Genomic DNA, 25,651 nt, shown 5'->3' with positions numbered 1-25,651 from the left:
AAGCCCACAATGGTATTCTAAAACCAATACAATTCCAAGCATGCATTGGCATGTATGTATGTAACTTCATGGATATTTAAAAGAGTTTGAATATTACTCTCACAAAGGATATTGAATTTAGTGGGAGATGATGACATTAAAAAATTTATTTCTTAACATTACTATGTTACACTGGAATTCAAAACTAGCGATTTTGCATTAAGTTTCATAACCAATATAACTGTATGAGAACTCCACGAGTTTAGCAAGATACATTGAGATGTTATTCATATTCAATGAATCTACTAAATATGATTTAATAGAATTTCACACTTTATTTTATTTAATGAGATCCCAAGAGTTGGATTTAATAAAATATGTTAGTGTTCTTGTCTCATACACATGAAGAGGTTAGTACAAGTGAATATAGTTCTTTATTGATACAATTACATAAGATGTAATATATGTATAAAAAAAAGGCCAAGTTTTACTAAGTAGTGGATGGCACGATACTAAGTGACAAAATGCATGTGATGCATGAAGCATAGTCAAGTTGGAATAGTTCCAAAGTTAGAAAAGGACTATGACCATGTATATAAATGAGGTCATATGTTAGTGTTCTTGTCTCAATTCCGATCCTCCATTCACCCAAATTCCCTCACCTTCCATGGCACCCAATGCCTCAGGAGGTGCATGGCCTTGCTCTATCCTATTCAACAACACTAGAAAATACATTTACAATAGGCACAAGTTATGGGGAGGGTTTAAGAATGATGTAGGTGATTCATATAAGTTTATGTTTTTTCTCACATAAGTATTCCAACTACAGCATAATCATATACAAAATTATTCAGTTTGTCAAATGTTAATCATTGCCACAATATTTCTGGTTTTTAATTCGGTGCAGCCTGTTATAATAACTCACTCGCTTCATATGCACTATTGTGCATTCTGAGCTTCACTAAAAGAGTGACGACGCTTCCAAAATCAGCTGAAGAATACACTACACATAGTCCACCTTTTGTTGGGAGACCTCAAATCGACAGCCTTCAATGATGTCACTTCATCCATCAAGTGGCACTTCCTTGTTTTGAGGCCTGAGCTATGCCAGTCCCAGCAAGATCCTTCACAAAAGTCCTTAGGCACCCGTTGATTACTCGTGGTGCTGCCCCGTCACAGAACCGCTTTGCAAGATCAACAGCCTTCACAGAGCACACAATGCATAATTTAATTATAAAGCCAGTGCCGAATGGTTGGAAATATGCTAAAAGAAAATAACATTCATTGATGAGAGAACATAAAAGAGAGATACCTCATTAATGACAATCTGATGCCGTGTTCCAAGAACAGTCATCTCTGACATTGCCAGGTGAAGAATACAAAGCTCCAAAATCCTGCCGGCTGGCTCATTCTACATGGAATCAATATATATAGATGTAAGGTATCTACAGGCACTAGCAAATATAATGAATTATCTTGTAAAAACAGTGTAAAAAGGTTGACTATTATGTAAGAGATTCATAAGAAATCAAAAGGGTGAGGGGAGTGATGGACATTTAAACCGAACAGAATGTACACAAATATCTACCAAACAGATTAAGATAATTTAAGGCTCCAGTCCAGTAAAAAAGGAAAAATTCACTTCATTATCAACAATCAAAATAGCATTTTAAACTACAAAATCAGACCTTCCAATTTAAGGGGGCAATTCTATCAATAACAAGGACATGACTGTCCCATTTGTCCACAATTGCTACCAACAGTTTCCTTGTGAAACTACAAGAAAGAACAAGAGGACAGTTAGAAGCACTATCTCCCGCAAATGTGTGAGAGCGTGCGAACATACACACAACCACCAATGCTTCATTTTTTTATCAAGTATTTTAGGGGGATGAGGAATCAAATCCGTCCTTTTGAGCAGATGAATACATGCACCGACCATTGAGCCAACTGCTCAGGTACTCAACAATGCTAGTTACATAATGATGCAATATACAATCAGAGGGTTTACCGCAATAGTAGCTTGCTGTACACCAACTTTGGAGGAGCTGAAAGAACTTCTGCCTCTGAGATATGACACAGAAGATCAGAAACTTGAGCATATAACAAGTCAACCATTGGAGAGTACAGTAAACAAAGACAGAAGTTATGGCAAGGAAGGAGCACATATAGAATGGAGAGGCAATTGTTGTGGTTAATTACCAATTGCAGAATCCTGCTCATCACTGCGCAAAAGCTCATCTGCTTCTTCAACGGATTGTGTAGTGACAGGAGGGCCTCCAAAGCTCATGTGATTGTATTGCAATAGTGAGGCCTTGTCAAATTCATAACCAGGTTCTTTCAATTCAAAAACAGAATGAATCAGTATTCTTAAAAATCTCAAGTCCTGAAATAAAGTTGTAGTACTTGTATGAAGCAAAGCAGATAGCAAAGGTATATATTATGTATACCTCTTGTTGCATTAACTCGTTTCTCAAATAGTCGAATAGGGTCCGAGCCTTGTAAACACGCCGCATAAACTATCAATCTGCCCAATCTCCCAATGTTGAATTCAACTCGATGATGGAAACAAAAAGAAAAAAAACAGAAGCAAGAAAAAGAGAAAGAGAGGGAGGGCATACAAAGCAAGCTCCCGGGCGGCTCTGGGGCTGCAAAAGCGGCCACTCTTGTCAATCTTTGGGAGCATTTCTTTGGATTTGTGAAACGATTGTTGGTCCTGGACCTGCAGGGCCAAGGTAGGGAGACAGCTTCGAATTGTGGGGCTTGAGGTGAATTGACGCTTGGCCGGCAGTGGCAGTGGCAGTGGCAGCGGCAACCGGCACAGAAATGGATACTCCAACGCCTGATGATGTAATCTGAAATAAGTTTTAGAAGAATAGCAGCTTAATACACAGCTTGACCGGATTCCCTCCATGTTCTGCTTTGCCCGCTCTCCCTCTCACTCCAACTCCAACTCCAACTCCAACTCCAACACGCTGCTCTCTAACGTTCTACTGTCTACTGACGATATATCCGGTTCGGCTGAATTTTTAAGTGGTATGTAAAAAAATCTTGCATAAGTTAAAACGACAGCGTTTTTGTCCTGGAAAGAAACGACACGTCGTTTGAGCCCTGAAACGTATGCCCCCTCTCCCCTAGTCGCTCCCAGAGCCAGTGTAGTCGTTGTTGTCTCTGGCCCTCTGCTGCGTCACAACACAGAAATTACGTAATACTTTGGGTGACAATCGTCGAAAGCAAAGCAGAAAAAATTTTGATTGCACAAGATGAGAGTATATTTCAATTTTATGTTCATTCTCCTTGTGTTGTGCATAGCTTCATGTTTTAGATCAGCTTCTTGTGCTGTCAAGCACCCCTTCCTCGGAATTTCTCCTCAAGGTCTTCTTTCCATCGTTCCTTAATCTTTAATCTACTAATTAATTGATTGTGAAATTTTACTAATTCTGATTGATTGATTGATGTGATACCCAGATGAGAAGTACTACAAGTCATCATCGGATTCCATCAAATGCAAAGACGGATCCAAGAAATTCTTCAAATCGCAGCTCAATGATGACTTCTGCGATTGCCCTGACGGCACCGATGAGCCTGGTCTGCGCTCGCTCCTCTCTTCTTTTCTGCCCCTGGGCCTTGCAAAATGTTGCTCCATTGCCCTTCTTCTTAACCTTCATTTGCTCTCATAGGTACATCGGCCTGCCCAACTGCAAAATTTTACTGCCAGAATGCTGGACATCTTCCGCAATTCTTATTTTCTTCTAGAGTGAATGATGGTATCTGTGGTAAGTTTGTTACTCTATTCCATTACTTCTAAGTGCACTGCATTGCTTTTATGGAAATGGCTGATTTTTTTTGTTTCTTTTGCTACATATAGACTCCCACGTCCTAAATAAAGTCTAATAGAATCTAATCCATCCTCTCATACCCTCTGTTTTTGAGCTGCTTTTCACTGGCTTACAATCTCCAGATTGTTGTGATGGGAGTGACGAGTATGATGGTCAAGTGAAGTGCCCCAATACCTGCTGGGAGGCTGGCAAAGTGGCTAGAGATAGGCTGATCAAAAAGATCACTACCTATAAGGAGGGGGTTACACTGCGAAAGCTGGAAATTGAACAGGCTAAAATAGCTATAGCCAAAAATAAAGCAGAACTAACAAAGCTTAAAGATGAGGAGAAGATATTGAAGGGCCTTGTTCAAGAGCTTAAAGGTATCTCTTTTCTTAATCTGCTGCATCTTCGTAATATTTATTGATATTCGTCATATTATCATTTTGATTTTGACAAGATTGTATGTCAAAATCTAGTTTGAATTGCATGTGTATACTGAAATGTTGTCCTTATTTGCTCTTGAGGTTGTGTCTAATGTGAGTATCATCATGACTGGTAACAGAGAAATGTTTTATGCCTGATTAAGATGGTAAATGCTTTTCCATGTGGCATGGGATCTACTTTTCTGGAACAAGATTTTGTTCTCAAAGCTCAAATTGGTGGTGTCATCATTTTTCTTATATGTCCAGTAAGCTAAAAATATCAAGGATGCTTGCATAGCAAATGCCATCACGATCCTAAATCTCAACTCTTATATGCTCTTAAATATGAGTGTGGAGATGGCTTAATTATAATTTATAACTAAATAAGTAGTATATCCTGAGTGCCACCAATATAGCTCTTGGGGGGCTAGTACAAGGGCATGATCCCACACTAATGAGAGGCTTTAAAGACCAGGTTCAAGGCACAGAGAAAAGAAAGGTGATTACCCTTCTTAAGGTGTGTTCATAGGTGGCTTTCAATTCTACTCAAGCTCAATTTGTCCAGCTCTTTCTTCTATTAACTATGGTGCCATTTACCAAGCATTTGACAACACTTTGTCCTGTCTAATGTTAAATCTTCATGAAATTATTGGCAATTAAATTGTCTCACAATGTATACTGATGTTGTTTAGCTTTCCATGTGTCCTTTGGCTATCTCCAAGGTTAATTATACTGCTTCCCCTTGCCCTTTGTACCATAAGGCAGTTTATGCTTCAAGTAATCCATGATATTTCCCTTCATTTTTGTCTACCTAGTTTTCAATGGGAAGGAGGAGTAATTGAACCATGTCGGTATTTTCAAGCAAAAGCATATTCAACTCCAAGATCAATACAAAAATATATCACACAAGAGAGACAATGTTTAGCAGTGTTTGACACCCTATTCGTACATCCATGGGTGGGAGGAAAAAATTGAATATAAATGTAGAGATTACAAAGAGTATGAAACACCCAAAAATAAATACTAAACTTAAGACCCAAAACAAACCTAGTTCTCATGCTCACTATTGTTTAAACCCATGGAATATCCTTTATCTCATGCAACTTGATATTTTCCACTCTTTCTCACATCCCTACAACTCTGTGAAACCGTCACGAATAACCCATCTCTCACATAGAGATTGCATCTCTTTCATAATTTTAATGGCTAAGACCCACTGCATATTTATAGAGCCCATTATTTGATCACCAAGAATTCCTACCATAATGTACCTTCTTGTTATTATTCCTACCATCCTCTTTCTTGAACTACCTATGTCTTAGATGTCTAACATTTATTCCTCAAGGTGTGACTTTGGCCTGTTATATTAAAAAAAATTCCCTTAAACTAGAGAGGTATTTTATGACTGCAAAGCATTTGTCATGGTGTTGTAATCTAGTCTAGCATATCTTCTTCCTACAGGAATATTTTCAGATCTTGGGTTTGTATCTAATATCAATCATGGGTCAGTAAACAGGTGGAGGAAGCTACCCCATTGTTTTATAAGCCAAACAATAATTTTTATCATTATTTTAAAACAGCTAGCAAAGCACTTGTCAAACTCAATCCTTTTTACCCTCTTTATCACTTGAGTAGGTGTTCAAAGTACACTAGTCTAGCCTTTATGCATGAATTTTTTTTCTCTTCTTTGTTATTTATCTTTTCAAATAAGGTGTGATTCTATGATAATTGAAAAAGAAAATTTCAATGATTTACTATCTTTATTGTGATTCATTATTTGTTTTGGGTACTACAGGATTGAATATTTTAAGTGAAGAGGTGTTAAAAATGTGAAGTAGCTAGAATGCAGTCCAAACTGTTGCTATATAGAAATTGCAAATCTCTTTCGCATAAATCCCTATAAGAATTTTTACAACACTTAATTTATTCCATACCCGCATATCAAACAATTTTACAAAACAAATTCAGCATTTAATTTTTCAGCATCAAAGTTTTTAGTTTATCAATTAGCACCTATATTGTATATCTATGGTGGGTTCATTCATATGGTGTTCATAAGTTGACCTAAGTGTCCACGAACCAACCCTACATTGTCCTTGATCTTATACATGTAATATTGAGCTTATTGCAACATGATTTGTTTACTTTACCTCGCATAGAACGTAAAGAACAGATAGAGAAGGCAGAGGAGAAAGAGAGGCTGCAGAAAGAGAAGGAAGAGAAGGAAAAAAGAGAAGCTGAGGAAGCTTTAAGGGAGAAAACGAAAGCTGAGGAGGAAGGGAAGGTGGAAAATGAAAAAGTTGAGCAAGATGCTAGAAGTGAAGACAAACCAACAGAAAGTACACACGATGATACAATTGGTAACATTGAGGATTCTTCTTTAAATGAGGTCAGACTTTTTTTCTCTTTAAAGTTCTCTTGTAGTCTCTTTAGAAGACTGCAAATCTTATTTTTTCTGTTTTTTTTCTCATTGTCTTTGTCATTATCATCCTTGTGGCAGGACCTCAAAGTACATGACAGTTATGATGATCCAGCACCAGAAGTTGAAAATGATGATACTTCCAAAACTGAAGGAGCTCCACTTAATAGTATAGAGGAGGTAAGCTAAGACTTTCTGTTGTAGTTCCGTTTTTGCACATAGAACCTCCAAATGGTTGTCTGCTATAGTTCAATGTTGACAGTGACACATTTTTACTTTATTCCATAGCATGTGTTAGAAAATGAACATGGGCCTGCTTCGGCAAAACATGAGGATGATTCTGCTGTTGCAGCTGATATTGATCATGATGCTGGAAGCAAAGTATCACCTGATGAAGTCAAGAAAGTGGTAATTTTCTCCACTCACCAAGTTTCCTTGTTTGTCACAAGCTTAGTAACCTTGTAATTTAATAAAATAAGCGCTATTAAATAGGACTTGGGGGATAAGCACCCTTAAGTTGCTTTTTGGAAATAAATAGTTGAAGCATGCTGCTGGAAAAGTTTGATAGAATAGCTTATATAACTTGGATCTTGGTTACACTGATTAAAGTAAATCAACAAAACTTGCATTAGGAGCAAGAGATTAAGGGACTAGGAAGTGCGTTGGAAAGGAGAAAGAAAGATCAATTAATGAAATAAGGTTTCTAAAAGGTGAATAGAAACAGGATAAGCTGGCTATTTGGTTTAATTAAAAAGAATTTATCCTGCATTGGTGTAAAACTTGTTTCTTTTATAGGCTTGTGGAAGAGGCAGCTTAATTTTAGATCCATTAGTATCAGCTAATATATTTGGTTGTGTCTTCTGTATTTGTTTGCAGCAACTTGAATAATTTTTTGTTGTGGGGTATAAGAAAGGGTCTCAGGTTGAAAGGAAAAACAGAATTGGGGGCCCACTGGGGAGGGTGGTGGGTGGGGTAGGATTCTGTTTGTGTTTTTCAATGTGTGTGAGCGACAGGATTTTACTTTTGAGGGCTTTTACTTGACTACATTTTACTCTGGCAGGGGTATGTTTTTCAGAATACGAAACAGCACAAAAAGTTTCTCATAAATTTTGTCTTGCATGAGCTTGGCAAGTTTCTGAGATACTTCATCTTTGCTTGTCTACGTAATTGCTCTCTGGTGTCTGCAGGAGAGTGAAGCATCTGAAAATACGGAAGGATTGTCAAGGGAAGAGTTAGGTCGCCTTGTTGCTTCCCGTTGGACTGGAGAAAGTAATGAGAATCAAGGTGGCACCAATGATAATTCTGATGACAGCCATGAAGAGATGCTGAAGGACACACATGATGAGCAATATGACGGATATGCTTCTGATACTGATGAGGATATTGGAAAATATGATGACAGTGGAAAATATGATGATGATAATGATATAGATGATGAAGTAGATGAAGGTTATGAAGAGGAGAATCATGATGATATGCCTTCGTACAAATCTGACTTAGATGATGAACCTGACTTGTCAGGTTTGCAATTCTTTACTGGTCAATTTTTCATTTTAAGCTACGCTAATGCAATCCCTAAGCTTACTGTTGAATATGTTGTTAGATACAACGTCCACAAATAACCCATCTTGGTTGGGGAAGATACAACAAACAGTGAGGAATATTCTACAGGCTGTTAATTTATTCCAAAAGCCAGTAAACATATCAGGTATATATTGAACTTTTAATGTTAGTTACTAAAACTTTAAGTGAGTACACGGAAATGGTTAATCCATTGTGTTTAACTTGTTCAGAGGCTGCTCATGTACGCAAGGAATATGATGAATCCAGTGCGAAGCTATCTAAAATACAGTCAAGGATATCAAGTTTGACACAAAAGCTAAAACATGACTTTGGTATGTAATGAACTGTTTCAGTTTTTAACTGGTGAAAAATTATTTTATTGGTTTGGCTTCCATTGACTGAACTTGGGTTTAATATTACAGGACCAGAGAAGGAGTTCTACTCATTCTATGATCGTTGTTTTGAGAGCAAGCAGAATAAGTTACGAACTTCTTGTTGGAGTAGTTTGTTCAGTTATCACATACTTGATTATATGGATTGTAAAAAAAAGTTGCTGCTATTAAAATTCCCATTTATTTCACCTTTTGTGAATAAAAACTTTTTGCTTCAGGTATGTTTACAAAGTGTGCCCATACAAACAAGCTTCTCAGGAGGAGGGCCACGCCACTACTCGTTTGGGGTAGGTGTTTTCATTTTGTTCTTTCATTGATAGAATCCTTGTCCCTTCTGTATAGTGCAAATTGAGGTGTCACTGGGATGATGAAAAGGGGTAGAAAATACTACATGATATCTACTTGCTCTTTGACAACTGTGAGATCAAAATATTTTTTATTCTTGCAATTGTGAAATTTGTGTTAGAAAATAAATTGTAACAAATTTGTCAAAGAAAGATTTCATATATTCAAATATTATTTTATAACGAAAAAGAAATTTGATTGGCAGGTTGGGCCCGCCCATAGAAATGGGTAGATGGTTGGACATGCACATTTAAATTAAATGGGTGTTGACTACCCAACACATTTATAACTCACCCATGCCTGTTCAAACCTGCCCATTTCCACCCCCAGGCTTGGAGGTCCAACCTTCCAAATATATGAAAAAATTAAAAAAATTTAATGAACTCAGACACATACCTGTATCCAACATTGACCCCTGAATCAAAGTAACATAGGTGTACGCAATCCTGTAATTGTGCTTGTACCTGTGTGCAGGCTTGTAGGTTTCGTAGCCTTTTGGCTTAGGAGTTTTCTTCAAATTAAATTTTTATACTTTTCATATTCACTTTTTTACCTTTTTTTTTCATTGCTGGGGGGGTTGTCTGCTAGGCGTTGGGACAAATTTGAGGACTTGTACCGGATGATGGTATTTTCAAATGGAGATAAGTGCTGGAATGGCCCAGATAGGAGTATGAAGGTACTGTTACATAACATAATTTCCATGCGCAGGTTTATTGTTGTTACTAGAGGAATTCCTGTTTACAGGTGTTTCCTTTAAATGAATGGGACTGTTTAATTGAGATGGTTTTATTGTTCCAAGTTTTATGATAGACTATTAAATGAGTTAAGATGTAGGTGAAAGAAGAATGAATTTTAAAATTTATGATGAAATTGATTTAGTGGCCCTTCAAGTTCTTGAACTCTATACATGTTCTTCTTCCTTACAGGTGAAATTACGATGCGGTTTGAAAAACGAGATCACTGATGTTGATGAACCAAGCCGTTGCGAGTAAGAATCTCTCTCTCCCTCTCCTGCATGTGCACGTGTATGTGTGTGCATGTGTCCATGCATGTGTCTTGCTCCTAACAATTAGTTTGTCATGGCAGATATGTAGCTTTGTTGTCTACACCAGCTCTTTGCGTGGAAGATAAGCAAAGGGTAATTGGCAGTTACTATAATGAATTTAGTGATGTAGTACTCTTCTCTGCTGCTTTGAAATTTCTAAACGGGCTTCTAAATCTCAATTGTGATAGGAGCTGCAACAAAAACTAGATTTGATGAACAAAGAACAACCTCAGGAACATGATGAACTTTGAGGAGCCTGAACAGAATTTTTGCAGATGCACTAGAGGATTTGGACTCCGTAACTAATCTATTCTTGGAAGGCGTATCAGTGTAATTTTAGAGATGTAAAATGTGGCCTTTCCGAGCTGGTAGGCTGAAGAATTTCAAGCAATATCTGAGGTGGCCTCCTGAAAATTTTTTTCCTAGTGGAGTATGCTTCATTATTGCAATTACACGGGTGGATTGAGGTGCAATTATTATTTGTCTGGCTAAAAAACTGATTTTGGTAACATTAGTGCTGTCATATATACTTGAATATCTGCATAGAATAATTATAAAGATACTAATAGTCAAAGATGACATTAGTTCCAGTGACCTGTGGTTCTCTTGGTAATTTGCTGACTATCAGATATTTCTTATTGCCATATGATTGGTTTTCAACCAATCTGGGTTTCAAAACACCATAACCAATAGATGTTGTACTTGCAGGATTTAGGGTTCTTCCATGTCGAATCCAGCCTATAACTGTTTTTTTTTTTTTATGTCAGAAGAAACATATAGAAGATCCATGGGATCTCAGTCGACATGGCAAGTAGTTTGTTTCCATGATTGTCAATAGAGAAAAATGACGTCAAACATGGATGCATTGGCTCTGATGTCTCTGCCTGATGGAATGGAGCTTAGACTAGGTTATTGACCCAACAAGAACCTATGAGCACCAGTTTGTTTGTTCGTTTTTCTCTTTGATTTTAGACCGTCATATTTGCGAGTCAATCGGTTAGACTCTCTCGTTTTCAAGATCAAGTACAAAGTTGGCTGGGTGGGTGTTATCATGAGAAAAGTTTGAGGGTGTAGAGTTTCAAAAGCGACAGATGGTTCGACGTGAGCGTCAAAATTAAGCGTCGCTCATTTCAATGGGTTCACAGGGCAATGGCTTGTAATTATCTGTTCCTGATTCCTCCGCCATACTACACACAAAACATCTCGACATAATCAAGCACAAAACTCAACTCATATCAGCCCAATTATCTGCCCTTGGCTTCTCACACACCTACGGTTTCTTAACATTTTAGCTACTTTTGTTCGAGCTCTTGAGAGAAATTCTTGTTCATTTCTGCCTACTGCAAACTTTTGTTATTTGATGTGTTTGTAAGCTCTTTGACTATTTGTTCAATCAATCAATCAAACCCATCACATTAGTTTTCAAGCTTGTGCAAACTTTATTTCCTATGCTTCATTCATTTGAGCAATTCATCTACTTTGGTTTTATTTTTGTTTTTGTTAGTTAGATTTAATATCTTATTTTTCTATCAAGAATTGTGGTATTTTTTTTTTTTAATTTTCTTGATGTTTTAAGCTTCATTGTAGCTTTCAAAAAATGTTTAGACCAAATTATCCTCTTAAAGTTGAAATCATTTGATCCAATCTAGTATAAAGTGTCTTTTAGTCAAGCCACTATTATCAGGGAACAAGTTCACTGAATATTATTTTTTATGAGAATTTTATTTGATATTTCATTTAAATGTTTATGAAAAATTCTCATAAAATAGTTGTGTAAATGATTCCAAAACTTAAGGATAATAAGATACCTTGTGTGTAAAATGCCATGCTTTGATACTGATGTAAAACATCTAGCAGATAATTTATTGGAGCAGGCTGGGCGTCAAAAGCCAAAACGAAAAACTCAAAAGTCATAAATGAGCATGTTCATAATTTTAATATTTTCCTTGTTAATTTTGAGTCTACATAAGAATTATAGGTATAATAGAATTTTTTTTTATTTAATTTACTTGTATTAGGACTTTAGGATAGTGATGTTCTAATTAGGAACAAAACATTTATTTTATTTAAATCTGTTGTTAACTATTCTAGTTGTACTAAACAACCAGAAATACAGTTTTATTAAGATTTGGACCTATAATACTATAAATAGGACTTTTAAGCTTAGTTTTTAGAATCATCGAATAACATTACTGAGTTTTTCTCTCAAACTTGAGTTTAAGTTTCAATATTTGAAAACTTGGTTATTAACCTTAAAGGCTTAGTCAGGTGCTAGCCTTTGTTTTTACTTTAATTTGTTGCGTTAGTTGGTATCAGAGTAGGAAAAACTCACCCAATCTAATGGCAAGTGACTTAGTTATGGTAGGCGGTACTTTTCATGGCAAAGATCGAGGAATTGAGACCTTGCGATTTGCAGTGCAAGATCGAGGGGTGGCATTGAAGGCTTTGGAGTAACGAATGGATCTCATATTAAAGCGTTTGAAACGACGCTTTGAAGAAATTGCAGATCGACTTGATGCTTTAGGCGTAGATGCCAATAGAAACCGAAATGACGAAAGGCCACGTACCGAACATGATGTAGCTCACGGACAGCCTGTCGACTGACCTGTTCCTACAAATGGGCGTAGACAACAAGTCTACATGAACGATTTAGAAGAGAAAGATGATTATGTTGTAGAAAGATATGTTGGATATGGAAAAAATGATTATGGTGACAGAGATGCTCGTAATTTTAGATTAAAGGTAAATATTCCTTACTTTAATGGTCTGAATATTAAAGATTTTTTGGATTGGATTTTGGAAATAGATAGATTTTTCGAATATATGAAAATTCTAGAAGGAAAAAGGATAAGACTTGTCGCTTGTAGATTGAAAGGTGGGGCTTCTGCATGGTGGGAAATGTTGCAATCTATAAAGAATCGTGAGGGGAAAACACTTGTTAGAACTTGGTATAGGTTGAAGCAGTTGTTACAGAAAGATTTTCTTCCTCCTGATTATGAGCAGATTTTATTCTAGCAATACCAGAGGTGCCATCAAGGTCAAAAAACTGTACAAGATTATATTGTAGAATTTATGAGATTAGCAGAGCGGAATGACTTGAAGAAGATTGAAGAGCAACAACAGGTTGCCAAGTATCTAGAAAAGTAAAGCCAGTTATTAGAGACAAGATAGGGTTACAGGTATTACGAAATTTATCTAAAGCACGAAATATTGCTTTAAAGGCTGAACTGATATTGCGAGAAAAGAACAGAGTTGATTATTCTCACAAGAGTTATGGCGAGGATAATTATAGAGCATCAAATGACAAGAATAAATCAGTTCATGATAGTTCTGCATGCAATGACTGGTACGAGGAAGATAAAGCAGCTGGAAAGTAGAAAGTGACAGATACAAAAGAGGGGCACAAAGTTGCAAATCCTTATGCTAAACCAAATTCAGAGAAGTGTTTCAAAATCAACTTGGACATAGATTTAGTGATTGTTCTCTCAAAAAAGTTGTCCATGTGGTGGAACGAGCCATGTGGTGGAACGAGAAAAAGAGGATGATGAGATTTGTTGGGGTTTAGATAGGGATAATAACGGGTATAAGGATGATGATGATGGCTAGAACTATGTGGTGAAAAGAATGATGTTGTCTCCAAAGCAAGAAGATAATACTCAACGACATCAATTATTTCGAACCAGGTGCACCATCACTAACTGATTATTTGATGTGATTTTTGATAGTGGTAGTTGCAAGAATATTATTGGCAAGGATGCTGTGGAAAGTTTGGGATTTAAAACAAAAAAACACCCTAATTCATACACTATTGGATGGATTAAAGTAGTAGAGAAGATTCATATAACAGAATGATGTAAGGTACCTTTTTCCCTTAGTAAATACAGGGATGAGGTATATTTTGATATTGTAGATATGGATGCTTGTTACCTGTTATTTGGTAGATCTTGGCAATTTGATGTTGTAGCGCAGCATGATGGAAGAGAAAACACTTATAAATTGGAAAAAGATGGCATAAAGTTTACTTTATTACCAATGAAAGGAAGTGACAAAACCAAAACTTCTGAAGTGGAGGGATGGACTTTCTTTACCTTTACTTATTCTGGGAATGAGATAGAGATTGCTTTCAAGGAGTCAAAAAAGGTGCATGCTTTGATTGTGAAACAGGTGTTGTCAATTGAAGAATATAAAAAAATAGTAAAGCATTTAGAAGCAGTCAAACAGTTGCTAGCATAATTCAGTGAGGTGATGCCAGAAGATTTACCTGATAGTTTACCACTCATAAGAGATATTCAGCACTATATTGACTTGATTCTTGGTGCTAGTTTGCCAAACTTGCCTTATTACAAAATAAACCTAAAGAAAAGCGAGATTCTCAAGGAGATAGTGAAGGAATTATTGTGCAAAGGACATATTCAAGAGAGTATGAGTCCATGTGCAATTCTTGCCTTATTAACCCCAAAGAAAGATGAGAGTTGAAGAATGTGTGTGGATAGTCGAGCCATCAACAAAATTACTATTAGATACAAGTTTCCAATTCCTAAGCTAGATGACATGGTTGATAGGTTACATGGGGCCAAGGTGTTCACAAAAATTGATCTTCATAGTCGATACCACCAAATTCGAATTAAACCTGAAGATAAGTGGAAAACAGCTTTTAAGACAAAGAAAGGTTTACATGAGTGGTTTGTGATGCCATTTGAGTTGACCATGCGCTTAGTACCTTTTATGCCATTGATGAATCGGGTATTGAAACCTTTTATTGGAAAATTCGTGGTGGTTTATTTTGATGATATCCTAATTTATAGTCAATCAGAAGAGGAGCACTTTTTGCACTTGCTCGAAGTATTAATAGTTTTACAAAAAAATAAGTTGCATGTGAATTTAAAGAAGTGCAGCTTTATCATAAATAAATTATTATTCCTGGGCTATGTAGTTGGTGCAAATGGAATTTAGGTGGATGAAGTGAAGATTCGAGTTATTAGAGAATGACCTACGTTAAAAACAATAACAAAAGTTATAAGTTTTCATGGGTTGGCAACATTTTATAAGTGTTTTATCAGAAATTTCAATAGTATTGCAACACTTATTACAGAGTGTCTGAAGAAGGGGAAGTTTCAGTGGAGAGAAGAAGCTGCAACCAGTTTTGCTGTACTAAAGGAAAAGCTATGTACTGATCCTGTTTTGGCATTACCAGATTTTGATTCATTATTTGAAGTTGAATGTGACGCTAATGGTGTGGGAATAAGAGATGTTCTTTCACAAAAGAACAAACTAGTAGCTTATTTAAGTGAAAAGCTCAGTGATGCAAGGCGCAAATGGACCACGTATGATAAAGAATTTTATTCTATTGTGCATGCTTTGAAGAATTGGGAGCATTACTTGGTTGGGCGAGAATTTGTTTTATACTCAAATCATGAGGCATTGAAGTACTTGAATAGTCAAAAACAGATTAGTAAAGACATACATGCCAAGTGGTTTCAATTTCTGTAGAAGTTTCCTTTCAAGCTGAGGCACAAGGTTGGAGTACAGAATAAAGTAGCAGATGCATTGAGTGAACGTGTAGATTTATTAGTGACAATAATATAAGAAGTTGTGGGTTTTGATACAATTAAGGAATTATATCATACTGATGAGGATTTTCATGATACATGGGAGAAGTGTATCACAAATCAACCTATCGAGGATTTTTACATTTGTGATGGTTTTTTAATGCGAGGCAACCAGCTTTGCATTCCTAGATCTTCATTGAGAGAAAAGTTGATTAGAGACTTGCATAGTGGAGGTCTTGCTGGTCATTTAAGCCATGATAAAACGATTGTTGCTATTAGAGAAAGATATTATTGGCCACATTTAAGAAGGGATGTAACAAGATTTGTACAGCGATGTTACATATGTCAAATCGCAAAAAGACAGGCCCAAAATACTAGTTTGTACATGCCTTTACTTGTTTCATTAAATATTTGGGAAGATTTATTTATGCATTTTTTGTGCTTGGATTGCCTCGAATACAAAGAGGCATGGATTCTGTTTTTGTTGTTGTTGATAGGTTTTCTAAAATGACACACTTTATCCCTTGTAAGAAGACTTCAGATGCAAGTGGAGTAGCAAAATTATTGTTCAAGGAGACTATTTGTTTACATGGGGTGCCTAAAACTATCACTTCAGATCGAGACAACACGTTTCTTGGTCATTTTTGGAGGACTTTGTAGAAGATGTTTGACTCATCCTTGAATTATAGTAGCACAGCTCATCCACAAACTGATGGCCAAATTGAATTGGTGAACAAAACCCTTGGCAATCTGATTCACAGTTATTGTGGTGATAGATCAAAGCAATGGGACTTTGCATTGGCACAAGCAGGGTTTGCTTTTAATAGTGTTGCTCATAATGCCACAGGAAAATCTCCATTTTCTATTGTGTACATAAACTTGCCACAACATGCTCTTGACTTGGTTGAGTTGCCTAAAGTTCCTGGATTTAGTGTAGCTGTTTGAAAATATGGCTAATCAATTGCATGATGTTCAAGCAGAGGTAAAATAGAAATTAGAGCAAGCTAATGCCAAGTACAAGAAAGTTGCAGATCAACATCGCAAAAAGTAGATTTTTGAAGTGGTAGATCAAGTGATGGTGTTTCTACAAAAAGAAAGGTTTCTAGTGGGGACTTATAGTAAGTTACAACCTAAGAAGTACGGATATACTAGATTTTGAAGAAGATCAATGACAATGCATATGTTGTGGATCTGCCAGACACAATAAGAATTTCCAAAACATTTAACATGCTAGATATTTACTTGTTTTAATTAGGAATAGAACACTTATTTTATTTAAATTTTTTGTTAATTACTCTAGTTGTACTAGACAACTAGAAGTAGAGTTTTATTAAGATTTGGACCTATAATACTATAAATAGGACCCTTAGGCTTAGTTTTTAGGATCATCAAATAATATTACTAAGTTCTTCTCTCAAACTTAAGTTTAAGTTTCAATATTTGAAAACTTGGTTGTTAACCTTAACAGCTTAATCAAGTGCTAATTTTTGTTTTTACGTTAACTTGCTGCGTTAGATACTGTCTAAAGTGAATCATATTTTGATTATTTACCTCATCTAATAAAAGATAAAAATCATTGTATCTAATGTCCATGGAGTCGATAACACAAGAATTCAGCAAAATTTCAATCTACTGCACCAAGCTGAGTTGTAACAAACCACAAAGTCATCCAAGTATACAACCTCCAATGGTAATTGACTCGGATGGTATTAAAATTGCTTATGCTTACAAAACCTAGTGCTAGCTAGAAAAGGGTAATTAGAACTTTCTTTTCACTAAAAGGAAACTGAAACACAACCAAAAACATCAAGTAACACTAATCAACGATAAAAAAGTCCAACTCTCCGTATAGGTGTAGCTCATATGGTTTCTTTCATCTTTGTCAATGCATAGTGTTTTAAGAAATCATTGTCTAAACCTTGATGAGTGGATAACATTTCAAGAGTTGCATTCAAGAAACAGAAGAAAACGATCTTTGAATTAGTTGGGAACATGAATTACCAAATCTACTTTTAAGTGAACATGTGATTTCTGGGTAAATTATTTTCCATTGTTCGAGGGTTGTTAGAGTTTTTGGGTGTAATCTCTAAGCTTTTGGGTGGTGACTTCGTCCATGAGAATATTTTAGTTTTCATTTTTAAGAAATACAAAGCAGCACCATTCTACAAAGACTTTAAAAAAAAAAAAAGAGAGAAAATTGCCATGTAACTATCAGCAATTGGTGAATTGCTCTTTAATTGAGAATGGTCCTTACTTGGGGATAACTTTAATTAAATGGTTATTGATATATTTCCATGTCAAGTTTAGAAAAAGAAATCAAAGTATTAATTAACGCGTAATAGTATAGAAAAAGAAATAGGAGTGGTTTGGCGGGGGGGAAAACAAAAGTCCACGGGTTTCTCGAAACCAAAGGCAGGCAGGCAGGCAAGAGAATCCGACGTATTATTATTCTTGCAGGGATTCCCAGCTTGTTGCTCAAGCAAAGCGGACCAAAAGCAGGGAACTCCCTTTGCTCCTTTTTATTTTGATACTTTTCTTATTAATTAGTTAGTTAATAAATAAATAAAACCTTGGCCAAACACGCTTGTCTCCTTTATTTCCTCTTTCTCCTGTTTTTGTTTACGAGGAGGAAAGCAATCATCTTTTTGACAAGTCTCATCTTCTACGCCTGCGCCTGGGTCTCCTCTAACAGATCACTTGTTACTTAAATGGAAATGAATAATCATCATCAAGGGACAGCGGAAATGGAGAAGAAGTCCAAGACGAAGATCGTGTGCACCCTGGGGCCTGCATCGAGGTCAGTGCCTATGATCGAGAAGCTGTTGAGGGCTGGCATGAACGTTGCTCGTTTCAACTTCTCTCATGGATCTCACGCCTACCATCAGGAAACCCTTGACAATCTCAGGGCCGCCATGCTCAACACCGGTATTCTCTGTGCTGTCATGCTCGATACCAAGGTAAATACAAAGTCTTCTTCTTTTTTTTTTTGCCTTTCTTTTCCTTTTTAATTGATGCTATTAATTAGTTTGTTTGAGATCCGATTGCTTGTATGTGGTTTCTTTCTAAGATCAAGATGATCAGATCAGATGTGGGTTAACCTTCAAATTCATTGAACGTTTTTATTCTCTCTTACATGTATACCATATAAAATTTATTATGAAATACATCTATTAGTAATATTGTGAGGACTGAGGAGGAGTACATGCTTCAAGAATTTGCTTCGCAACAATCAAAGTTTTTTAATTTATTATCCAGCTGTTCACCTCATCAACTTCCCTCTGCTCCTTTGGAGATCAAGCGCAATGAAAGAATGCTAGCCTTATTTACTTATGTAAGAATCAAGGGTTTCTCAGTATATCTTAGTTACTGCGTAGCCTTTTGTTTGGTTGTTTCATGACTTAGCAGTACTTATTCTAAATAAGAAGAAATTAAGCTGTGATTGATTATACAAAGTTTGAATATCATTGGCTTCAGAAGGAAATGATTGCTTATATAGGGTCCCATTTACTTTCTTTTGGGTTGTACATATTTGGTTATTACCAAAAAAAAATTAGCATATTTGATTCCCACATTCCGAGCAAATTTTTACTGTGCTAATCAGCCAATCATGGGCGAAGTGGATGATATCTGCATTTAAGAAAGACATTTGATTTCTATAGTCAAAGCTTATTTTTAACTACACTAAGTAGCCAATTATGAGGACGATAGATGATAAACATGATGATTATGTTTGTTAGAACCAGCAATGGTTGTAGGGTAAAAGATCTTAAGTTGTAATATAAGACTTGATTTGATGCTATTTATTTATAAGTCACAGTTACTATTCTTCAGAAAACCAATTCTCTAACCTCTAATATATTGCTTTACTTCTTTGCTTAAAACATGTACAGAGCATCTGAACAGCTCTGTGTATTCACATAACCAATGTCCAGACTCTTATCTAAAGCTTGAAAGTTTTTGTTTATTTTAATCTTAATAGAACATGGTAAAGCTGACCAATCCTAACTGTTTGTTCATATGTTAAACTTCCAGGGTCCTGAGATTCGAACTGGTTTTCTGAAGGATGGAAAAATTCAGCTGAAACAAGGTCAAGAAATCACAATAACTACTGACTATAGCATAAAGGGTGATGAGAAAATGATAAGTATGAGTTACAAAAAGTTGGCTGAGGATGTCAAACCAGGGATGGTCATACTTTGCGCAGATGGGACAATCTCATTTACAGTCTTATCTTGCGACAAACAAAAGGGTTTGGTTCACTGTCGCTGTGAGAACTCTGCAGTTCTTGGTGAGAGGAAGAATGTAAATCTTCCAGGGGTCATTGTTGACCTCCCTACCTTGACTGACAAAGACAAGGAAGATATCTTGGAATGGGGAGTTCCCAACCAAATTGACATGATTGCTCTTTCATTTGTTCGAAAGGGCTCAGATTTGGTGGAGGTTCGTAAGCTGCTTGGAAAGTATGCTAAGAATATTCTTCTCATGTCAAAGGTATGTTTGAAGAATTTCAAATGTGATTTATATGCTGTTTTATTTGCAATAAGGAACCATAACCAATAATTTCATTTGCTTTTGCCTAACTTCATTAGAAATCTATCGGTGGTAACATTTTGCTAACAGGAAGTTTTGAATGGGAAAAGTCATATAATAGTGAAAGTCAAACATGACAATTGGTTAGAGAGACTAACAATGCATGTCGGATTGTGAAGAAAAATTATGCCTAATGCATATATCCACGTAGACAGGTTACTATTATATTATGCCATTATGATTTCTCCTGAGGTCTTTTCCTTGAAAATGATCTGGTAGGTTGAAAATCAAGAAGGGGTGGCAAATTTTGATGACATCCTCTCAAATTCAGATGCATTTATGGTAGCACGAGGTGATCTTGGAATGGAGATTCCAATTGAAAAGATATTTCTGGCACAGAAAGTGATGGTTTACAAGTGTAACATCCAAGGAAAACCTGTTGTCACAGCAACACAGATGTTGGAATCCATGATAAAGTCTCCTCGGCCAACCAGGGCTGAAGCCACTGATGTTGCCAATGCCGTTCTTGATGGCACAGACTGTGTGATGTTAAGTGGTGAAACTGCTGCTGGAGCTTACCCGGAACTTGCAGTTCAGACCATGGCCAAAATTTGCGTAGAAGCAGAAAGCACACTTGATTATGGAGACGTCTTCAAAAGGGTTATGGAACACTCACCAGTGCCAATGAGTCCATTAGAAAGCCTGGCTTCTTCAGCTGTTAGAACAGCCAATTCAGCGAAAGCTGCTCTTATTTTGGTCTTAACTAGGGGAGGAAGTACTGCCAAGCTGGTGGCTAAGTACAGGCCTGGAATGCCCATTTTGTCTGTGGTTGTCCCCGAGATCAAGACTGATTCTTTTGATTGGTCATGCAGTGATGAAACTCCTGCAAGGCACAGCTTAATCTTTCGTGGTTTGATCCCGGTTCTATATGCTGGTTCTGCCAGAGCTTCTCATGAAGAGACAACAGAAGAAGCATTGGATTTTGCTATTCAGCATGCCAAGGCAAAGGGACTTTGCGAGAATGGGGATTCAGTTGTTGCTTTGCATCGGATTGGAACTGCATCTGTAATCAAGATCTTGACTGTGAAGTGAGTTCACCTTGGTGATATTTGCCTCAATTTTGAATGTCATTTTTGGGAGTTTCCTCGGTACTAGGGATAAATGCTGCTTCTGATGTCAGCAGCTTTTAGTGTTTTATTTTTTTGATGCAACAAATGTGATCTAATATCACAAGTAAAATGTGCTGATGATTTGCGTACTAAACACTGAATATTAGACTTTTTTATGTAACTATGATTTTGTTGAGAGGTGATCTCATTTTGATTCCTTGAGTGATTTATCAACTGATAGCACTGCCTTGGGTAAGAGGCTTGAAGGTGTCCAGAGTGTTAAGACTCTAGAATGTCACATGAACAGGGTTGTGTGACTGAGCGTTAGTACAGTCTTGCATTGCACTGCATTTTTGTTTCCGATGAAATCACTACTGTTCATGCCCCTCTCAGTTTGTGCTTCGTGTTTGATGCAAGTCCTATTTCAGTGGGAGTAGGCTGTTCTTCTGCTGGGTTTTCTGATTGATGCAGCGAAGGGCTCTTGTAAGTAAATGGCAATATCTGCTTTTCATGATGAAATAAAAAGTAAATAAATAAAAGGTAAAGGAATTGTGAGGCTTGAATGTTAGGTAGGTTGTTGCTTGATCAGCAGAAGCTACCATTTACATCATAATTTATGAATGATGAAAGTCAAGGAAAGATGCATCGAGAAAATGCTGGGCAGTTACATGTCCATCGTTTTATGTCGTCCAAAAATAAATTAAATATTATCAACTTATTTATGAGCTTGTGGGAGGTATCCCTTTCCCTGAAATAATATATAAATTTCCAAGCCATGATGTCGGTGAATATAGTCCGTATCAAATGTTAATTTTCCCATTCAAGCATTTACAACGCCCACGCAGTTGAACCTTTCAACCAAGCCAGCCAAGCAAGGCAAACAAAAGAATGACAAAGACCAATTACTATGATGAATAAGAAAGAAAATTACATATATCAGGAGCAGGTAAAATAGCAGCAGAAACTCTTCCATGGGGCAAAAGGATCTACAAGAATACAGAACATACAAGAGAAACACAATTTCATTTTCCCAAGATTCAAATTCAGTGTAAAATAACTATTTACATAAGCATGGCAGAATATTTAAGCAACATAGACAACCGGATGCTCATACAACCGACTTATAAAAATATACTCAATTCTCATCTGCTTGAGAAGCACTTCCGGACTGAGAGCCCGAAGAAGCAGAGGATGAATTGCCTCCACCAGACTGAGACCCTGATGAGAACAAACCATTGAACGGCCATGGGAATGAGAACCTTCTTCCACTCCCACTTCTCCCATCTCCTTCACCCTCTTCACCACTACCATGAACATTGTTTTCACTCTCTCTTTGGTTGGTGTTATTTCTTGGCCTCTCAGTATCAAGTTTTGATTCATCAGCAGGCATTTGATATCTACAAACTGGACAAGAACTATGAAGCTCCAACCATGGCAATATACACCCACTATGAAACTTATGCTTGCATGGCATTTCCCTTGCTTCAGAGCCAGCCTCAAAATCATCCAAACACACAGAACATTGCAGATTCTCCTCAATCTTCACAGTGGGCATGGCTTCAATTGCCTCTTTTTGAGCCGGTGGAGTCCCATATCTGTTTGGGTCATTTTCTGCTAAATGCTGCAACAGCAAGTCTAAACCAGGCCCAACGAAATAATCACCTAAAGACCCTATATGGTTGGAGTTTTGGTTTTGACCACCCTGGTTGGAATCATAAGAACCCTGGACAATGATAGTCTGATTGAAAGGATTGATCAAAATTACACGCTCTCTTTCCCTATCTCTATCCCTGCTGGTATCCCTGTCCCTATCATTCTCAGAATTCTCAGCTTCAGATGCCATTCCATCTCTAATACCTTGAAGCAACTGTAAAATTGTTGCAGAGCTCCTTCTCCTCCTCCTAATGATGGATTCGAGTTCTCTGTCCAAATCAGTATCTCCTCCATGGCGGGCTTCACCATCATCATTGTCATCATCCTCTTCTTCAAAGTCAATACGTCTATGTCTTCTGCGGCGACGGGGATTACCCATCATACCTAACAAGATTGGTGCCCACAAAGAGAGTGCTCGATCAGATCCAATATCAGAATCTATGTCTTCACTGTCTCTTGTACCACTGCTCATTTCTTCAATGAACCCAGTTTCACATACTGGGCATTTAATCTCAACCTCCATGATGGGATTCACTATTCGAGAGCATTGGTGACACCAGTACCTTGCTGCCATTGCTTCCTCCATTCCCTTTTAGGACTATCTCCTCCTTCCTCAGCACAAATTTCTTCTCTTTTCCTCTTCTTGGGGATCTGTCACAAACAAGCAAGAGCAAATAGCATCAGGAAAACCAAATACAGTCAACTCAAACGAAGAGCAATCCACCCAGAAAGATTATTCATTTAGAAAGATTTAGCAGATCTACACATGGATTCTCCTTCAAACAAAACCTTTTCAAAGATGTGATTGACACAGGAAGAAAAACAAGCACCCAAATCATACAGCTATGTAATTAGATCCAATTCCTAACCCCTTAAGATCATTTTATATAACAAAAAAAAAAAAGAAGAAGAAAAGAAGAAAGAAAATGAGAATCCATCAAGAATTGAAGTCCTAGATCAGAACAACCACTACAAAAATAACCACAAAATTGCAAACCTTACCAAGAGAAAAAGAATAGCAAGAGCGGAGCTTGAAAAGAGCTCCCAAAAGAACACAAGATTAAAAAAAGGAGAAACAAAAAACAAGGGACCCAGAATCTCCAAACTGCTAAATAACAACCACATATCCCAGAAAGGGGAGGTCTGGAAACAGTAAAGGATATTTTTTCACAGAAAAGGCTTTTCTTGGATCAGAATTTATTGATGTTAGAGAGGGCCAAGCCACCTACTAACCTTATGGGTTATGACACACAGAAAAATGAGGTAGGTTTAGTGAAATTAACGAGGTAGAAGGATCTGGAACTATCCCATTCGAATTCTCTCAAAGCCGAAGATTTGACCGAAACATATATATTTCCCTTCGTAATTAATTACCCATGACAATCAATAACCAAAATCAGTTCAATAATTAGAATCCAGAAACAAAAGGATATCAGAGCCCAGAAACATACCCTAGATGTTATGTTTCTCTTACCTTTTCTTTTAGATGATGGGTGGCTGCGAATTCGAATAAGAAAGCAAAAAGAAGATGACGAAGAATCTTGGGTTGATTTTTGTGTCGAAGAAAAGAGAAAGAAATGGCTACAGAGTTACTTTTTTTCTCATTATAGGACAACCCAAACGCGTTCTCTCCTATCTCTTTCTTCTCTGAAAATTTTTTTAAGTACTAATTAACTTACATTTACCCTTAATTAAGTAATAATGATATATTTTTTGCATTGCGGTAAAATGTAAAATTTTGTTGGATTTTTCTTTTATTTTATATATATTATATATATATATATATCTTCTGTTTCTAGTAATTATATGTTTCTAAGAATCTTTATTGCTTGTCTAAATTACCCTTGGACGTGAAGATCAATATTAGAAAAATAGCCTTGAATTTAATTGTAATACCCTTCACAAAAAAAAAAATTGTTTATTTGATAATTGCAGATATGGCCTTAGGGTTATTAATAAAAATGAGAAAAGAAGATAGGACTTCTTGGAAAATAGAGTAGACATATTTTCGTTGGTGTCAAATTACGTTATAACATCTAAAAAGAAAATCAATCAGTTTTACCTTATCATATTTAAAAAAAAAATCAATCAATTTTATCTTAGCATGTTTAAAAGAAAAGCAGTCAGTTAATCTTATCATATTTAAAAAAAAAANAGAGGGACGGAGCATCCTTTTGTAATGAAAAAAATTTTAAAATTTTTTATATATTATATTTTTTTAATAATTTTTTAAACAATTAATATAATTAAAAAATAATAAAATGACCTTATAAGTTTCTTTCAATTTTACTCAAATTCTTAATTTTTTTTAATTTTTTAAGTTTCTTCACCTATCATTCTTTTTTTTTTCCTGTTTTTATATTGTAAAATTATAAAGAGATAAAGTTTTTATTTAATTTTTTCTATTTATATTGTTATTATTATTTTTATTTATTTATTTTTATCAATTATATTCTATTTGCTTATATATTTTAAGTTTCTACAGATTTTTTTTTAAATTTCTACGAATCATCAACCATATATTTTTTTGTTATATAAGCTATATCTCCTACTTGTCATGGTTTTTTTTTTTATGTTATGTGGATTTTATTTTTAATGATTTTAATTTTTAAAAATTAAAAAATTATTTTATATATAATTCTCAAATATAAGTTCTAGTGTTGCATTATTGATTTTTGTTTAAAATTTCACTAATATATTATTTTTTATTAATCTTAATTATAATAAAAAAAAAATTATCTTGAGTATATGTTTCAATATGCTTTACGTTTTATATTTCGTTGAAAGGAAATTATCTTAAGTATAAGAAAAAATTATTAATTAT

General features: G+C 36.0%; 4 protein-coding genes across 6 annotated transcripts; 2 read left to right on the top strand and 2 right to left on the bottom strand.

Moving 5' to 3' along the window:
• LOC18589129 (N utilization substance protein B homolog) lies at positions 743-2,989 on the bottom strand. Its single transcript, XM_007013966.2, has 7 exons — positions 2,601-2,989; positions 2,430-2,506; positions 2,182-2,316; positions 1,991-2,045; positions 1,668-1,755; positions 1,292-1,390; positions 743-1,181 (listed from the first exon to the last, which is right to left on the bottom strand). Exons 1-7 carry the CDS (start codon positions 2,891-2,893, stop codon positions 1,050-1,052), a joined length of 879 nt encoding a protein of 292 aa, XP_007014028.2. The 5' UTR covers positions 2,894-2,989; the 3' UTR covers positions 743-1,049.
• LOC18589130 (glucosidase 2 subunit beta) lies at positions 3,059-10,582 on the top strand. Its single transcript, XM_007013968.2, has 16 exons — positions 3,059-3,354; positions 3,448-3,567; positions 3,660-3,755; positions 3,941-4,180; positions 6,382-6,611; positions 6,723-6,821; positions 6,930-7,049; positions 7,829-8,162; positions 8,245-8,349; positions 8,435-8,536; positions 8,627-8,684; positions 8,815-8,883; positions 9,530-9,617; positions 9,868-9,929; positions 10,028-10,079; positions 10,175-10,582. Exons 1-16 carry the CDS (start codon positions 3,243-3,245, stop codon positions 10,235-10,237), a joined length of 1,950 nt encoding a protein of 649 aa, XP_007014030.2. The 5' UTR covers positions 3,059-3,242; the 3' UTR covers positions 10,238-10,582.
• LOC18589131 (pyruvate kinase, cytosolic isozyme) lies at positions 18,244-21,391 on the top strand. Its single transcript, XM_007013971.2, has 3 exons — positions 18,244-18,492; positions 19,568-20,026; positions 20,345-21,391. Exons 1-3 carry the CDS (start codon positions 18,244-18,246, stop codon positions 21,155-21,157), a joined length of 1,521 nt encoding a protein of 506 aa, XP_007014033.2. The 3' UTR covers positions 21,158-21,391.
• Positions 22,064-24,479, bottom strand: LOC18589132 (E3 ubiquitin-protein ligase CIP8). Of its 3 annotated transcripts, none has more exons than XM_007013976.2 (2): positions 24,302-24,479; positions 22,064-23,478 (listed from the first exon to the last, which is right to left on the bottom strand). In XM_007013976.2, exon 2 carries the CDS (start codon positions 23,411-23,413, stop codon positions 22,310-22,312), a length of 1,104 nt encoding a protein of 367 aa, XP_007014038.2. In that variant the 5' UTR covers positions 23,414-23,478; positions 24,302-24,479; the 3' UTR covers positions 22,064-22,309. The 3 variants fall into 3 exon arrangements, with proteins under 3 accessions (XP_007014038.2, XP_007014039.2, XP_017983766.1); XM_007013977.2 differs by lacking the exon at positions 24,302-24,479 and adding an exon at positions 23,830-24,241; XM_018128277.1 differs by lacking the exon at positions 24,302-24,479 and adding an exon at positions 24,061-24,241.

The sequence above is a fragment of the Theobroma cacao genome, chromosome 9 (genome assembly GCF_000208745.1).
Source record: "Theobroma cacao cultivar B97-61/B2 chromosome 9, Criollo_cocoa_genome_V2, whole genome shotgun sequence".
NCBI lineage: Eukaryota > Viridiplantae > Streptophyta > Magnoliopsida > Malvales > Malvaceae > Theobroma > Theobroma cacao.
Note: the sequence above shows the minus strand (reverse complement) of the source record. Positions and strands in the feature narration are given on the sequence as shown.